This window comes from Triticum aestivum, chromosome 3B, assembly GCF_018294505.1.
Source record: "Triticum aestivum cultivar Chinese Spring chromosome 3B, IWGSC CS RefSeq v2.1, whole genome shotgun sequence".
NCBI classification, from domain to species: domain Eukaryota; kingdom Viridiplantae; phylum Streptophyta; class Magnoliopsida; order Poales; family Poaceae; genus Triticum; species Triticum aestivum.
In genome coordinates, this window is record NC_057801.1 from 415,560,884 (window position 1) to 415,579,308 (window position 18,425).

At 48.3% G+C, this 18,425-nt stretch overlaps 1 protein-coding gene across 3 annotated transcripts; it reads right to left on the reverse strand.

The window, feature by feature from the left end:
* Positions 1–3,095: 3,095 nt before the first annotated feature.
* Positions 3,096–17,347, reverse strand: LOC123070128 (zinc finger CCCH domain-containing protein 8). Of its 3 annotated transcripts, none has more exons than XM_044493152.1 (13): positions 16,991–17,347; positions 15,337–15,578; positions 6,035–6,088; positions 5,855–5,953; positions 5,723–5,779; positions 5,580–5,636; positions 5,262–5,474; positions 4,860–4,897; positions 4,700–4,752; positions 4,189–4,268; positions 4,062–4,115; positions 3,855–3,943; positions 3,096–3,507 (listed from the first exon to the last, which is right to left on the reverse strand). In XM_044493152.1, the coding sequence occupies exons 1-12, from the start codon at positions 17,232–17,234 to the stop codon at positions 3,887–3,889; spliced, it is 1,248 nt and encodes a 415-aa protein (XP_044349087.1). In that variant the 5' UTR covers positions 17,235–17,347; the 3' UTR covers positions 3,096–3,507; positions 3,855–3,886. The 3 variants fall into 3 exon arrangements, with proteins under 3 accessions (XP_044349087.1, XP_044349085.1, XP_044349086.1); XM_044493150.1 differs by having other exon boundaries at positions 3,855–4,001; positions 16,991–17,341; XM_044493151.1 differs by having other exon boundaries at positions 3,855–4,001; positions 15,337–15,456; positions 16,991–17,292.
* Between the last annotated feature and the right edge of the window lie 1,078 nt (positions 17,348–18,425).

Below are 18,425 nucleotides of genomic sequence, written 5' to 3' on the forward strand. Positions count from 1 at the left end.
GGGCTTGGTGGTGGCTCCATATCGTAAAACGCGATGAATCATTCTCTCTGATTTTTTCCCCGAAAGTGAATATATGGAGTTGGGGTTGAGGTCGATGGAGTCCCAGGGGGCCCACGAGGTAGGGGGCGCGCCCTGCACCCTCTTGGACAGGGTGTGGGCCCCCTGACGTTGATTCTTTCACCAATATTTTTTATTAATTTCAAAAAGTTGCTCCGTGGATTTTCAGGTCATTCTGAGAACTTTTATTTCTGCACAAAAATAACACCATGGCAGTTCTACTGAAAATAGCGTTAGTCCGTGTTAGTTCCGTTCAAATCATGCAAGTTAGAGTCCAAAACAAAGGCAAAAGTGTTTGGAAAAGTAGATACGTTGGAGACATATCAGTCGGCGACGACAAGACGGTCGACCGTTTCATGGAGAACATCATCTTTGAGGGTGGTACAGCGGCCGCTGGCGGTGCCACCCTGGCTGGCTACGATCCCGATGAGACACAAAGCCAGGACGGCTGGGGGTCGTTCACGCCGTCGACCTTTGATCAAGCTGGCATGCAGGACGCCTTTATGTGGAATTAGGTCGGCCTGGACCTGGACGGCTTCCCGCTCGACCACGAGTTTCTGGAGGACTACGGCCTCGAGGAAGAGGATGAGTTGGACATCGACGAGGAGCCTTTGTTCGAGGACGAGCTCGCCAGCCAAGCCACCGGGGTGAAGCCTAAGCGCAAGAGTAAGCGGACGAAAGCATACACGGCGTCCGAGGACAAGCTCCTTTGTGAGTGTTGGAGGGACATTGGGCAAAACCCCAAGGTCGGCGCCGAACAGAAGGCATCAACCTTTTGGACTCGTGTCCATCCTGAGTTCCATGAACGCAAGAAGTTCCCGCTGTACCAAATGCAAAGCAAGCGCGGGTGGGTGTCCATCTCGAAGCGATGGAAGGTGATCCAACAAGAGTGCAACAAGTTTTGTGCCACTTTTGAGAGCATCAGGGCACGCCCAGTGAGCGGCATCGGCATGCATGTGCCCCTCTTTGTGTCATTTTGTTTATGCTTACATATCCATTTGCCAATATGCTTGCATGCATTTCATTTGTAGGCATTCCAAGCTTTGGAGGCATTCAAGGTCCAACACAATGGCAAGTCATTCAACCTCTCCCATTGTTGGAGGGTCATCAAAGACGAGGAGAAGTTCAAGGCGCAATATAACGCCCTCATGTCTCGTGGGGGGGGGGGAGGGGAGAGAAAGCCGTGGAGGATGTTGGGGAGGGCAAGAAGCCACGGCCGCGGGGAAGACTAACTCCAAGAAGGAGGACAAGCGGGATGCGTTGTCGAACGCCTTGATCGCAACCGTGGAGGGCATGATGACCAAGAAGGACTCAAGGGAGGAGAAGCACCGACAAGACAAGGAAGACCAAAATGAACGCCTTCATGGAGATCCAAAGGATGAGGCTTGAGATGGAGGTGGAGAAGCAAACGAGGATGCTTGGGATGGAGGCGGAGAAGCAAGCCAAGATGCTAGAGATCGAGGCCGCCAATGCCAAGACCAAGGCGAAAGAAGTGGCTCTCGCTAGCATGATGACGGGGGTGGAGATCATGAAGGTGGATCTCAACACCGTGTCGCCAAGGAAGAGGCCATGGTTCGAGAAGAAGCGGACCGACATGCTCAAGTTCGACGACGAGTGATCTATGACGACGAGCGTCATCCTTTTTTGTATGCCGGCAAGTGTGCTGGCATGACCACGGCCGCGATGGCGTGCTCGAACTCTCGCCCCTTTTTGTGTGCTGTCATGTGTGTCGGTCGCTGGCAGTGCGCCAGCATGAACTGTGTGGTGTTTTTTTAAGCTAACATTGTATGCCGGCCGCTGACATGGTACCAGCATGAACTTTGGGCAACGGCAATGGCTGGTGGCATAATTTACGGCCGCCGGCCTTTTCAAATTTATGCGCGGACATGAAATGGGGGCCGGGGGCGTTGGACGCACCGCCGACTCAAATGTTAAACAGGGCGGACGCCGAATGGGCGGCCGACCCAAACGAACAAAATGTGAACAAAAGCCCCATCCGTTTGAATGGACGTGTTAAAGTTGCTCTTATATGCATCGAGGACCGGAGAATCAAGAATTTTCCGTGAGTTTCATGCTGCGACAAAGCTTCCGTGCGTGTGAGTGAGCGAGCAGCGGGCGCAGGGAAATTCCGCCGCGGCTAACTAGGCTATGAATCTAGCCAGGTAGGGTGTGGCCGACGCAGTTTTGACTTTTGAGGAGGCGGCGTGCGGGTGACTGCTGTTACTACTGCTTCTACTCCGTTCCGTTGTGCAAATCTCGGCACAACAAAACGCAGCCCAAGCTCGGATTGCTACCCGCACGTACGATGATTAACGGCCGGCTGTGTCACCGTCGCTGTCACTGATCCAAAAGGGAACAAAAAAAGGCAATAATAAATCCAAAGAGGCGCCTGCTGTGTCATGTCCCCGATGTGCTACCTCATTACATTCTCCTCCAACCGCCCCTCCTCGCTACGCTACGTCCTGCCGGGAAAACCTGCCGCTTGTGCGTGCTTGCGCCTCCGTGTAACGCCTACTGTACGTCATGAACGCGTGATTAGTTTTTCCTCTTTTTTCCCTGGAGACTGGAGAGGAGGTCGAGAAGAGGGCGTTGGGTGCACGACAAACTTGGGCAGAGTTTCTTCACAAGTGCGATTGACCAGTGCAAAGACATCCGGAAGTCTCCACTCCACTCCACTGGTATCTCCAAATCATGTGGCTAGAACATCGTCATCAACAAGATAATGAAGTTACTGCATCATCCTCAGCACAAGGACGCCATGGCCAGCAATGTACAGCAAGCTGAGTTTTCTCTCCCGGGCGATTAGCATCGTCCTGCAACCTCATTCAGAGCACCACATGGATACACTCAAAGCCACGCGTGTACGACATGAATACACTACGCTTTACCTATGCTGCCTTGCTGCGCCGCGCCACGGTTGCAGCCATCAAAGGACGACGCAAGAGTAGGCACGTGGAAAAGGTAGCCATTATGCAAACACATATGTGTAGGCAGGGGCGACGCCATGCATGCAATGCACGAGATGCCATCACGGACCCTAGTATCACGGCATGGCGACTGCACCAGCCAGAACATCCATTGCTACTATCCCGCGCAAGCGAGAAACCAACGGTACACCAGATTCAGAGGTCAGCTAGTAAGTAAAGCCATGACGAGTAACAACGTTAACCAACCGCGCACAGCGTGCTCTGCTTATCTCCTGCAGTGCTGCTGCCACTATACCACAGGTCTGATGATGGAAACATGCTCGAAATGGGACGGGGAACTTGAGCGGGTCTAATTTTCCAGGACATAACTCAGTCCTACCGCCTTCTTCTTTCCACCTTCCTTTCCTTCTCCATGCTTCGAAACCTTGGCAATGGCCTCCCCAAGGGGCGGGTGGTCAAACTTGCACTGGACGCCAAACTTGCATGCGCCGGTCTTCATGTAATAGGCACAAGCCTCAGCATCCTGCATATTACATGTCACCCAGTTTGCATCAACATTCCGTTTCGAAAAAAGAAAAAAACAAGGTTGCATCAACATTAGAGCAAAAACAGGAGCCAACGGACGGTCGGGTCCCAACTAAAATTTCATCATTCCTAGCCGTACAAGCTCATAGAAATATTTAGTTAGTTTTCAGTAATTGAGAGATCATTATGGTCAAAGGACTACTACCAACGGCTTACTGCAATACAATGGCTGCTTCACCAAGCTGGCCTCGAAAGGGAATGTTTTAGCAACAAAGAGCCACCAATACATTTATAATCCTGAATTATCAACAGGCTAGTGGGGATCATTTCATTTCTGGATGTTACCTCTCTCCTTGGAAAGCCAGCAACAGTAAGCGTCACAGGTTGCTGAGACGGCTCCCACTTTGCAATGGAATCAGGTGCAGAGCGATCAACTGGATGGTGAAACTTGCATCTTTCAGAAAATTTACAAAATCCTGTCTTCTTATAGAACTGCATTAACCAAAGTAAAATGAGTAAAACAGCATACGCTGCAGCAATTGGTGTACATACATCACAAACAGTTTCTCCAGGCCTCTGAGGGTAGGTGATTGGCTCAGGTTCAATCTGTATTTTGCAAGAGAGCGTGTCAGTTTGTGTATTTCACAGCACCAGTTCTAACTCCTTCGTTTAACCTTACCGGCACATGTGTCACGCGAAAATCAAAACTCGGCAGGAATTTCGCAGCTGGATTTAGCATCTCGCCAGGGACAACAGATGCTGCACAACACAGGAAAACAACATTGAAAAGGTGTGTACAGTAATAATAGTATAAAAAGGTTCATGTTTAAGATGCTTGTGATCAAAAATGGTAGATTTGTCTAATTCTAAGTGCAACCAGACATGGCCCAGAATGCAGCTGAAAGATTGACCGTGTAGAGTTTGTGGCAATAGGTTCAACTACGAATATTCAATCAAAAGCTTCCATGACCGATTTTTTTGGAGCAAAATATGACTGCAAAGCAGGTATGGTAGAAGTAGTACTGTCTGTGCCCTGCAAAGCATTTTTCTTTATCCCTAGATTATGGATTAAACTTTACTTTTAGCATGAATTGCACAGTTAAGTGTTCAGTTCAACCAGGGCAACACATTGTGAGTTACAGATTGAGCTAGCTGGTGATAATCATGTCCTCTGAACATAAACAACGAACCTTGAATATGTCGTCCAGGATGGTTGAACCGACATGTTCTACCATACATGCAGCTGTAGATGGATAAAGGAAATGTGAGATCAGGATGGCCCAAGTGCATGCACAAAACCACAAACATAATAAAGTCAACTGAGAAGGTATTTGTTCAAGAAGATGGTACCTGCCCGTCTTAATATAAAATGAGCAATCAACTTCACCCTGCAATACAGGAAGAGAAAAGGTATTAAACAAGACAACCGTGATGCTCATTCACTTGGATCCAGATAGCATGCATAATACACACACACACATACACACCATCAAGATATGCCGGTATTTTGAGAAGTTCCAGAATATTACCATAACAGAACTTGTAGCAAGAGCAATAGTATACGCTCATAAAGTTTTAGTTAAATACTGGTATCGTGGAATCTCCAGAACAGATTGGCACGATTAAAAAAAATATCTTGCATTACAGTGACAGGCATACAGATATCATTTATAAACGAAAGACATGGATTAGGTATAAAACAAAAATTTACAACTCTAGACAAAAAATGTAACACTTGATGAAAACACATACTGGTCTTATAGGCATGCCCTTTGAGTTATGCTCCAGAGCAACTGGTGCTGACTTCTTTGCTGAAACTGAATCATGCGCTGCACCATGGTGTCCTGCTGCTTCAGCAGTTGCTGTATTTTCAGATTCATTTCCACCACTTGAAGGTGCCTCCATATCCTTTGCATGAATGAACTTACAATTTGTTCCTAATTTGCATTTGCCTTTTGCATAGTGCTGAAGTACAGAAACACAATTCAGAACTGTTCTTTTACACCATCATGCTATACGAGAGAGAGGGAGAAAGAGGGGGGGGGAGAGAGTTAGTGGATAGCCTTTTACCGGACAAGGTTTAGAAGGCTTCACCGGTAAGGTAGAATTACCAGAAATTAGAGACTCCTGCAGTCAAAGCACAAAACCCACGTTGACATTTAAGATTATGATGGCTCCGGTTAGCAAAAGAGAGAGGGTGGGTAGCCTTTTACCGGACAAGGCTCAGAAGGCTTCACCGGTAAGGTGGAATTACCAGAAAATAGAGACTCCTGCAGTCAAAGCACAAAACCTACGTTGAGATTTAAGACTATGATGGCTCCAGTTAGCAAATGAAAACAACTTACTTTATCGCCTGGTCCAGCCACTGTTCCATCATCCTTTTTCTTTGAATGGTTGAACTTGCATTTAGACCCAAACTTACAGTCACCAGTCTTTACAAAAAACTGCACCATCAAGAATATTGCTATGAACAAACATACTGGTTAGTCCACTATATTCTGAATAGGGGGCTATGATTAGCTTACAGGACAATTTGGTTCCCCTGGACGTTCGGGATAGGATTCCCCAGCCTTTGTACCCTGTAAAATGAGTTTTAAGCAAGCGAAATAAAGTTTTGGAGGAATGCAAGACACAAGGTACAATTGCCAGGTGGTCCCAAAAGACTGAAAAACAACAAAACTGATAAGGGAACACAAATCAGAGGTATGACAGTTTCAAGCAAGTGGTTCATATGAAAACTGGAAATTGCATTGTTTTACTTCATAGCCTCTATTTTCCTCAGACCTATATGTTTTTCCCATAGACTTAGGTGTGGATATTTATTCTTCAAAAGGTAGATAAGGCCAACATGCTGAAGATATATTTACTTATTTTATATAAATGGGAATGGGTGTGTTGGTGCCTGGTGGTACTTAGTACATCACTACCCTGTTCTTGCATACCTAGTCCATTTTCCACCTTCCTAAAATCAACAATGAAAAAACAAACTAGCTAAAAGTCGTCTCCTTATTTCCACCTTCCTACACATTTCTCAACAGAAAATAACAATGGAACACAATGAAGCTCCTAAGAAATTAACTTGACCTTTTTGCTAAAAACATCTAAGAAAGGAGATGTGTCGGGCTGTACAGGGCTTGAAGGAGCACGGTTGTGCAGCCTCTGTGGATTGGACTGAGCAGACCACGATGGCTTATAACTGTTAGATGTGTATAGTCCCTTTTTGGTATATCCCCAGTGTACAAGGGGTTTCCTGCACTTTACCACACATGTATATGTAATGGCCTTTGGCCCTCAGTAAATACTAGTTGCTCGTTATCCAACATGGTATCAGATGCTAGGTTCCCCTCTCTCCCTCGCACGATGCAACTCCGTGCCCGTACCAAGTCTACCCCGTTCTCACCTGCCGCCGGCCATCTCCAGCTGCTCTCTGGCCGTTGTCTTGTCCTCTCGTCCGGTCGCTGCAGTTCCTGGCCTCACTGGTCGCTGTGCCGTTGCTCCCGGCCTGCCTCCTCACCGTCCGGTCGCCGGCGCCCCTAGTCTGTCCTGTCGTCGCCGTTCCAGGCCCGTCCGGCTGCCGCCGCTCCCCGGGCCTCTCCGTCCGGCCACCGGCGCTCGCCGTTCCCGGCCAGTCCGGCTACTGCCGCCGCCCCCTGGCCTGGCTGCCCCGGCCCGTCCAGCTAACGCTGTTGGTTCCGGTCGGGCTAGCCTGGTCCTGGTCAGGCCCCTCGTGCTCCTCCCTCGAGCGAGCCAGCCGCGAGCGCGAGGGTCTCTGCTCGATCCCGATTCGGGTCCCCTGCCTCGAGCGAACGAGCGTCGCCTCTGCTCGATCCGATTCAGATCGGTTCACCTCAAAAAAAAAAGAGCTCCTCATGTCTTCTTCGGGCTATGTTGCTGTTCCTCGGTGCTCAGTGATATTTGATGGCACCAACTATGCTGAGTTTGCGGGCTTCATGCGTATCCATATGCGCGGACTTCTACTATGGGGCGTTCTTTCTGGCGAGGTCCCTTGTCCGCCATGCCCCAGTGCTCCAGTGGCTCCTACACCACCAGCACCGCCGGTTTTTGCTGCTGATGCTTCTCAGGCAGATCGGGATGCAGCCAAGGCTCTCGACGATGCTGCAGTTGATGCTTATGATCAGCAGGTATCAGCCTATTCTGACGCTCTGTCTGTCTACCAAGATGATCTGTCTGCTTACACTCAGTGGTGCAATGATGATGCTCGAGCTGCTGTTGTTCTCACTGCGAGTGTTCTCCCTCAGTTTGCTTCCGAGTTCATGGGCCTTGGCACTGTTGCAGCGATGTGGTCTTATCTCTGTCAGCGCTATCAACCCTCTGGTGATGCTCTCTACTTATCTATGGTGCGTCAGGAGCATGCTCTTCAGCAGGGTGACTCTTCTGTTGATGAGTTCTACACACAGAGTTCTGCCATCTAGCGCCAGCTTGACTCTCTTCGGACAGTTGTTTGTGGATCTTGCCGATGCTGCCAGACTATGCGGTCCGACTTGGAGTTTCAGCGTGTCCATGAGTTCTTATCGCGCCTCCGTTCCGAGTTTGAGCCTCGTCGCGCGCACCTGCTTGCTCGTGGTCGTGTTCCTATCTCGGAGGTGCTTGCTGAGCTTCGTGCTGAGGAGACCCGCCTTCGTTCTGCTGGGTTGCTTGCGGTTCCATCTGTGTTGGCTGCCCGAGCTCCTGTGTCGTCTGCTCGTCTCACTAATCCACCGCTCCTGCCCACACCTTCAGGGGGGGTGGGTCTAGGGATGGCAATGGGTACCCATTACCCACGTACCCTGCGGGTAAAAACCCTATTATGGTATGGGACAAAAAAGTATCCATGGGTATATGAATAGGGAAATGTTAAACCCATCGGGTAGAGTGGGTACGGGTATGGGATCATGTAACCCATACCCACATACCCATGTACCCATATAAAATCTATATGAACTCAAAATTATCTCTACACTTTATCATGAATTTGTGAACTCAAAATATATGACTGTGTGATGATGTTTTGATGTGTTGTTGTTTACGAGAAAGTGATGTTGTTTATTAAATATGATGTTGTTTATGATGTGTTGTTGTTTAAAAGTGTGTTGTTGTTGTTATAATCTATTGTTGTTTATAGATTATAATTATATGTTCTTTTTATGACTATGAGTAGTTCAAACTGATGCTTTGCAAACATGGGTAATTTTAACCATGGGTACCCATGTACCCTCTCGGGTAACGGGTATGGGAAAAAATTATACCCATTGATGAGTATGGTAAGGGTGATGGGTAAGCTCAAAGGGAATGGGTAAGGGTATGGGGTGGCTCCACCCGTACCCAAACCCTGCAGGTGCCATACCTAGGTGGGTCGCCCTCCTTATGTTGAGAAGGGTCGGTCATGCCGTGACACTTTCTGTGACTACTGCTCCAGGCCAGGTCACCCAGAGTCTGATTGTCATCAGAAGCAGCGCAACCAGCGCAACCACAGGCGCTCCTCTTCCAGTGGGACTCCTGTGTCGTCATCGACTCCGTCACTCACTGACCAGGAAATTGTACGCCTCAAGCGTCTACTTGCTTCCTCCGGCTCCTCGTCGACTGGTTACACTGCTGCTGTGACTGCATCCACTTCTCCACCACCGCAGGCATCTACACAGTCATGTACATCTTCGTGGGTTCTGGATTCTGGAGCCTCCTTTCATATGTCTTCTGATTCTTCCGTGTTGTCTTCTCTCCGACCTCTTGATTCACCTGTTAATGTTCTTACCGCTGATGGCACACCTCTTCCTGTTGCTAGCCGTGGTCTTCTTTCCACTCCATCTTTTTCTGTTCCTAGTGTTTCACATGTTCCTCGCCTTACCATGAATCTTTTTTCCGCTGCGCAACTTACTGATTCTGGTTGTCGTGTCATTCTTGATACCGACTCTTGCTCCATTCAGGATCGTCGCACCAAGGCTTTGGTTGGTGCCGGCCCCCGGCGTCGTGAGTCAGAGGGCCTTTGGGAGGTTGACTGGCTTTGTGTTCCTTCCGCTGCCACCACTTCAGCCAGCTCCCATGCTCTTGCTGCCTCTTCGTCTGTGTCCTTCCAGCAGTGGCATCATCGCCTTGGTCACATCTATGGCTCTCGCTTGTCTTCTTTAGTTCGTCAGGGCCTCTTAGGGTCTGTATCTGGAGATGTTTCTTTACATTGTAATGGTTGCAGACTTGGCAAACAGACCCAGTTACCTTATCCTACCAGTGAGTCAGTATCTCAGCGTCCTTTTGACTTAGTTCATTCTGATGTCTGGGGTCCTGCTCCCTTTGATTCGAAAGGTGGTCATCGCTACTATATCTTGTTTATTGATGATTTCTCTCGCTACACTTGGCTCTACTTCATGAAATCTCATAGCGAGGTTCTCTCTATATACAAACGTTTTGTTGCCATGGTTCACACCCAGTTTTCCACGCCCATTCGTATTTTTCATGCTGACTCCGCTGGTGAATTTATCTCCCAGTTGTTGCGTGGTTTTCTTGCGGAACAGGGTACTCTTGCCCAGTTCTCATGTCCTGGTGCTCATGCTCAAAATGGCGTTGCCGAACGTAAGCATCGTCATCTACTTGAGACGGCTCGTGCACTGATGATTGCAGCTTCCCTTCCACCACTTTTGGGCTGAGGTTGTTTCTGCATCCACCTATCTCATCAACATTCAGCCATCGACTACTCTGCAGGGTGGTATTCCTATGGAGTGTCTCACTGGTCGTTCTCCTGACTACTCTGCTCTTCGTATGTTTGGATGTGTGTGCTATGTCCTTCTTGCCCCGCGAGAACGCACCAAACTGACTGCTCAGTCGATTGAGTGTGTTTTCCTTGGCTACAGTGATGAGCACAAGGGCTATCGCTGTTGGGATCCTGTTGGTCGTCGTTTGCGCATCTCGCGTGATGTGACCTTTGACGAATCTCGCTCTTACTACCCACGTCCTTCTTCCTCGGGCTTCTCTATGGACGATATTTCTTTTCTTCTCCCCGATACACCCTGCTATGTGCCTCATGTTTCACCTACTCCTCATGCACCTCTCATTCCTTCTCCTTCACCACCGACACCATCTTTCCCATCCTTCTCCACCTCTCCACGATCATCTCCAGTCCGTCGCCCTCTCTCACCGTTTCCTCTCCACTATACTCGCCGCCCTCGTTCTGAGGATGCTTCTCCTGACGCGCCTTCCACCTCTGGTGCACCTTTCTTCACACCTCCCCCGGTTCATAACCTCCGTGCTCGGCCTCGCCCCCCGCCTGATCGCTACTCTCCTGATCGCTACGGTCTCTCTGTTATTGCCAAGCCCACTTCCTATCGGACTGCCATGACTCAGCCTGAATGGCAGCTTGCGATGGCCGAAGAGCTTGCTGCCCTTGAGCGCTCTGGCACATGGGATCTGGTTTCCCTCCCTTTCGGTGTTCGTCCCATCACCTGCAAGTGGGTCTACAAGATTAAGACTCGATGGTTCTCTTGAGCGCTACAAAGCACGTCTTGTGGCCCGTGGTTTTCAGCAGGAGCAGGGACGCGATTATGATGAGACATTCGCTCCTGTGGCCCACATGACCATTGTCCGCACTCTTCTTGTTGTGGCTTCTGTTCATCATTGGTCTATCTCTCAACTTGATGTTCAGAACGCTTTTCTCAATGGCGAGTTGTGTGAGGAGGTTTATATGCAGCCATCACCGGGGTACTATGCTCCTGATGGTATGGTCTGTAGACTTCGCCGCTCCCTCTATGGTCTTAAACAGGCCCCTCGTGCCTGGTTTGAGCGCTTCGCCTCTGCGGTGATTGTCGCTGGTTTCTTGCCCAGTGATCATGATCCCGCATTGTTTGTCCGCACGTCTCCTCGTGGTCGGACTCTTCTCCTTCTCTATGTTGATGACATGATCATCACTGGTGACGACTCTAACTACATTGCCTTTGTTAAGGCTCGCCTTCGCGACCAGTTCCTCATGACTGATCTTGGTCCACTTCGCTATTTTCTTGGGATTGAGATCTCCTCAACCTCTGATGGCTTCTACATCTCCCAAGAAAAATATATTCAGGATCTTCTTGCTCGCGCTGCTCTCGATGATGAGCGCACTGTTGTGACTCCTATGGAGCTCAACATTCAGCTTCGTGCCTCTGATGGTGACCCCCTTCCTAATCCCACTCACTATCGTCACCTTGTTGGCAGTCTTGTCTATCTCGCTGTTACGCGTCCTGACATCTCCTATCCTGTCCACATCCTGAGTCAGTTTGTTTCAGACCCCACCTCTGTCCACTAGTCATCTCCTCCGTGTTCTACGATATCTTCGTGGCACGATCTCTCAGCGCCTTTTCTTTCCCCGCTCCAGCTCCCTTGAGCTCCAGGCCTACACTGATGCTACCTGGGCTAGTGATCCCTCTGATCAACGCTCGCTGTCTGCTTATTGTGTCTTTCTTGGTGGCTCTCTTATTGCCTGGAAGACCAAGAGACAGACTGCAGTTTCTCGCTCGAGTACAGAGGCTGAGTTGCGAGCCATGGCTATGTTGACGGCTGAGGTGATCTGGTTACGATGGTTACTTGAGGATTTTGGTGTGTCTGCTACTACCTCGACTCCCTTACTGTCAACAGTACCGGTGCTATCAGTATTGCGCGTGACCCAGTGAAGCATGAGCTCACCAAGCACATCGGTGTGGATGCCCACTTTGGCTGCTGTGCAGGATCAAACTCTCATTCTTCACTATGTGCCTTCTGAGTTACAGTTGGCGGACTTTTTCACGAAGGCACAGACTCGAGCGCAGCATGACTTTTTCCTCTCCAAACTCAGTGTTGTTGATCCACCATGAGTTTGAGGGGGGGGGGGGGGGTAGATGTGTACAATCCCTTTTCGGTATATCCCCAGTGTATAAGGGGTTTCCTGCACTTCACCACACATGTATATGTAATGGCCTTTGGCCCTCAGTGAATACTAGTTGCTCGTTATCCAACAATAACGATCAATACATACTTTTCATCTTTATGGTAGTTAGCTAGTATCAAGTGACAACAATAATTTGAACTGCCAGAGGAGCAATATACATGTTGCCATTTGTCCAACATGATGAGACTACGTCAACTGACAGGGGGTGTCTATATGCCTAGAGGTCAGATGAAGGGATACATTCACCGTATATCAATGATGATGAGCCAGAAAGGAATGAAATATGACTATTCAAGTGCTTAGGTTAGTAGTTGGCACGTCCTATAGATACGCAAAAGAGTACATGTATCCTTGTATGATTTAGTCCGAAGATTTGAGACAGTACGGTGAAGCGTTGAAGGGATCGGGTGGAAAAGAAGCTTAAAATCAGGGATTTGTAAGCTCCGTAATGTGGCACGATGAAAAGGAAAATAGAAGAACTGACGATAAAAACAGCAACTAATGAAATGGTGAGAGACGGGCCAAGGGTTATCTTATGAATACACTTGACGAATGTGCATATGTCATACAATTAATGTGGACATGAGCCATAGCTCAGTTCACTGATTACAGATGTGTTGCATCCCACCTGCCCGGGTTCGATCCTGGATCGAGCAGTGAGTGCCTCACTTTTCTCCTCAAAGTGCAAGTTAGAACTCTTAGGGCCTGATCTGAACCTCTCCAGCTTCTAACTCCACAAAATTCAAGTGTGAAGCCGACCCGAACGCCTAAGCTCCGTCAAGCTAGATTCAAGAAGCTCAGCCCAATCACGGTGTAAAAACATGAAGCTCCAAAAGCCCAGCTCCACGAAAGCCAGAATCAGGAATTGCCCAATATTACAACCACACTGCCACCGCCAAAGAAAACAGTTGGAGCCACACGTGAAGAAAATCCCGAACCAGTACGCCACCCCCATCGACAACTCTCCCTCTCGCTCGAGTGCTCGACCTAACACTCCTGCCGCCACCCCCGCTGCCATGGCCGGCTCCACCCAGTCAGCGGTCGGCGCCCCCCTACACCTCCAGATCTGTATGTTCCAGGACCATCCCCGCTGGTTCCCGCCTAGAACACCACCTCGACGCAACATCCCCATCGGCACCCAAGCATCATCCCCACCGGCACCTAACGCAGCAGGCAGGAGGCATCGCCCCGATGGGATTGACGTCGGTGCTTGCCCCGATGCCGTTGGCAGTCATGGTGCTGCTCCTGTAGATGCCCATGGCAGACCGAACTGGGCCGCCTCCAGCCGGCCCAGAGTGGCGCCCAACAGGCTAGCGACCTCCTAGCTGGGCTGGAGCGTTGCAAGAAGCTAAGTACGCTTCCTAGTGGTTTGCAATCGTCGAATGAAGTGAGAAGCTGGATGGAGAAGTTGAATCTGTGGAGTTGATGGAGTTGGGAGAGGTTCAGAACAGGCCCTTAGCCTCCTACCTTTATTTTCAACAACAAAATGGTAGCATAATCCTTGCAAAAGCAAAATATTGAAAAAAACTGCAAGGGAAACCCCCAAAGTATATAAAACCCAAATCGGAGTCCGTGAGGACTTGAACCCAGGTGATGGGGGTTGTCCCCCAACCAAGTGAGCTAAGGCTCGTAGCCTCGGCCCCCCAAAAAACTTAATAGCCATACCCATAGTTAATTCCATTCCAGTTTGGCTCTTGGAGAGGATGCATGCTTTTGCGGATGTTGCGGACACGCCGCCAGATGCAGCGGCGATTTGCTGTCAACCCGCATAGCCCGCATAATCTATATGAATCGGTGAGGAAAACAAACTAAAACAAGAGACTGATAATCGAAGGTGGAACCGGATAGCCATCCTTTGTTCTCCTTGGCTCGCCTGACGAGGCAGGGGATGATAAAGGTAAAGTAATCGAAGTCTGGCTGCATTCAGAGCAGAGCGGAACGAGGCCAGCTGCTCACGCTCCTCCGTCATCAGCACCTTCGGCTTCAACGGTGGCAGGCACAGCGGGCTAAAGTTGGACACAATATCAGGACCATCAATTAGGATGCTACCTAATGAATCGTGCCATGTGATGCTAGAAATTCTCAGCAGAACAGCACCAGCGTAAACGAGCGAGATAGAAGATGTCCTGATATGTGGGTTAGACGGCGCCCACGGGACTCGCATAACTACTTCATCGTCCGCCGCATTAGCCAACAATAACAATGCGGGCAGAAGTAGCAGGAAGCGGGATGGCCGCAGCCCATCCCACTTGCAACCTGAGCTCTTGGAATGGAAGGTACCTTTACCAGATCATTCCAGTGTACCATTCAGGAGTATAAAATAATCATGATCTATAAAAAAATGGATGCTTTCCATTTAGTTCACTGTAACAGATATTTTACCTTTCTTCCAACAGCATTTATTAATTTGTCATATCTCTACTATTAAACAGGTTCCTATCCAAAACACCAAAAGCTCCAACGTGAAACAGATATATGACCCCTGCCTACCTCGATCTATCACATCATCCCCCCACCACACACACACACACACACACACACACAGACACCCTCTCTGTTCTGCTTGCGTCATCTCCTCTTGTAATTTGTAAATTAATTGATCTAGTATTCCAGTACAAACTAAATTTGCTACTATACTATACCACCGATAAGGAATATCTAATCATGTTTTGAAACTAGATGTGTTTTCTGTCATGACACCCACAGAGGGGTACTTCTCTGTTTGTCAAAGAGCAGAGAGGTAAGTTAGAAGATTTTGGCAATATAATTATGGGTTAAAGGTACTTCTCACATAAACTAGTGTGATAAACCCTATCTATTATTTTCACTGCAAGCAATTAATGGCAATACAATTGTGATTTTGGAAATAGCATATACATCTTTAAAAATAGCTTACTATAAATTGGCATGGAATATATAGACCTAAAAAAAATGAAAGATAATCACCTCTTTCCAATTTGGAATCCCGCCCTCTGGAACCCATTGTGGATGGTCAAATTTGCAGGTTTCTTCATACTTACATGTTCTGGTCCTCATATAGAAAGCACACTCCTTTTCCCCAGGTCGCTGTGGATAAATAGGAAGGCTGCTTTCAAGCCTAGGGCGTTTGACCATAGTGTTCGGAGAATAAAATGCATAACTCTGCCCAATAGTACTATGGCTTCCCATAATAGATTGATGATAGAGAACTATAGTAGATATACAAAAGAACTTTATTAAGCTAGTGGTATTAGAAAACCATATACTAGCAATAAGTAGTGGTAATAATAATATACTGAAATGAAGAATAAGGGTACAACAAGGAAACAAATATATTGATCAGCCTCACACTCCTAACCTGAACACTAATATAAGTTGAGAATGAAGCTCTAAGGTCATTTACAGGACATCATGGGAAATATCTCTAACACCTCTAGACTTGTATAGGCACATATACAGAACACCATGGAGCAATCTCTCGAAGTCTAAGAAATAGGCTTGCATTTTGTTTTCCGTAAATTTATAGATAAGCTGTTTCAAGCTCTATCTCACTGCAACATTAAAAAAACATGTATGGTCATCCAGTGCACAAGCACAAAATCGCTATATGACGACAACCAGGATATTAACTTAACTGATAAGAAGTTATGCCGTCCAGCATAAAAATTATATGGTTTGCTCATCCTCATTTCATCTGTAAATTGTGTAAGACCCAAACTTCTTTTTTATTGTACAGCTGCTAATTTCTCCTCTTTCAAACTTCAATAATGCTACTTTAACCTTATTCTACGCGCAAGATTATGAGATGTCGGAAAAGGCCCAGCTATGCAAGGACCTGAGATGTTCTAGAGGCCAAAAGGTGACACCCACATGAAAGTGAGACCACCTAGAAACCCATTGTAATCCAGAAGGACCTGCCATATAGCTCCCTCCAACTTGGATAAGCCCCCCAACAGCATTGATGTGTACAAAGGAGCAGAAGCTGCTCAAGAAATAACTATCAGAAGCTTCTCCGACTGAAAGGCCAGTGGAGCATTTGTGTGTGTGGCGGCGGGGGGGGGGGGGGGGGGGGGGGGGGGGGGGGGGGTGTTCTAGAATTGCTCCAGTCATACAGCAACTAACTCTTGAGTCCTTGACAGAATGGTTTGACCTGACGTCTCACTTGTGTGGACGCTGAGGAACCGGTTAAAAACTGACTACGAGACAGGTATGACTGCATAAGCAGAAGCACATGGCGCTGACAAACTTTCTCCGTGTCCACTATCTACTGTGTTCTAAGTGAAAATGCGTAGGTTTAGGTAGTTGCATGGTTCGCATAATGCAACAAACCAGTGATGTGTTCATAGATCCTAGTATGTTAGTATAGAAGCAGTAACAACACGCGGACATGATTTATGCGACTACCATGGCATGTTAATGCGCGCCAAATGCCACAACCAATTGATATTCTCGGACTCGATCCCGTACCCATAGAAAAATTCAGTCACGCCAGAGAAATTGGACGTTTATTTCACAACGAATATGCTGCCGCACAGGTGTAACCGGCAAAACTCGGTAGCATTATCAAATAAACGCAGTAGAACACTACCACTTAGCAGAACAGGGAATGGGCTGCTCTCACCATCTGCGGGTCGCCTCGCGCCGACATGCGGGTCGAATCCGCCGGAGGCGGAGGGGTAGGGGTAGGGTGACGGGTCGCCAGCGTAGCGTGCCGCGATGAGGTCGATCTCGTAGGAAGAGTACCTCGCCGCCGCATCGTCGCCTACCCCACCGCGGCCGTATGGGTAAAAAGGGTAGCCCGACATCGCCGACGCATCTTCGCCTACGCCACCGCGGCCGTATGGGTAAAAAGGGTAGCCCGACATCGCCGCCGGCGCACGAATGTGCTAGGGTTTCACGGGCTCGGGGTGGGGACTGGGGTGGGAGGCTGTTGGGTACAATTCACCCAAAGAACGAAACTCTTTGTGTTCGTTTCTTTCCTGCTTTTTTTGGAAACTATTATTCTTTTAGAGGAAATAGCTGTCATATTATTACTTAGTTTGTGACTCCATCAGCCACAATAGCATCACAAATACGAGAAGGAAAAATACTAAACCAAAGTTTTACATAGACTAAAAAGGCAGCCCTCCCTAGCTAAAATATGAGCAACTTTGTGTGATGTACAGAACCCTCTGCTCACGATCTATTGAACGAATTCAAAGATATATAGTGCTTTCGTAGAGATTGGAATGGGGATTGGGAGAAGAGAGGTACAGCTTGGGGAAGAAGGAAGAAGGGAGAGTCTGAGAGGGGATCGAGATCCAATTACAATTCGCTCCTTCTCCGGCTCAGCTACTGGGTATTTACGCATTCTATTACATGGGTCCTCTTGCCCTATGAGATGGGCCAACGGCCCATACATTTGAGTCAACTTTCGGCCTGCCACTTAGTATCTGTCCCCTTCTTCTCCTGTCTGCTCCCTGATGTGCCGTTCGTCAGCAACAGAGCTCTAGTGCTGACAGTGCCGCCCTCTTGAGATTCAGTCTGACCCCAGGCTGGAGCAATAGGGTAGCGAAGCTTGATTGTATCGTAATCCTCCCATGTGGCTGCCTCGGCTGGAAGTCCTGTCCATTGTACCAAAACCTGCAACAATGCACTGTCACCTTTTTTGACTAATTTCCTGTCCAAGATCATACCTGGCTGCACGTCCATACTGGAAAAATCAACTGGGGCAGGCACAGTGGAGAAGACTGGTGTATGATCTGGCACAAACTCTTTGAGTTGAGAGACGTGAAACACGGGGTGGATCTGGGCTTCTGCAGGTAGCTGAAGTTTGTAAGCAGCCGGTCCGATCTGTTCCAAAACTTCAAAAGGCCCATAGAACTTATATGCTAATTTTGCACATGGTCGGTTGACTACAGTGTGTTGAGCATATGGCTGGAGCTTCAAATACACCGAGTCTCCCACCGAAAACATCCTGGGTGATCTGTTCTGATCTGCATAGTGTTTCATCTTCGTCTGGGCTTTAAGTAAGTGCGCCTTCAGCAGAGATGTATGTGCCTGGTGTTCCTTAAGCC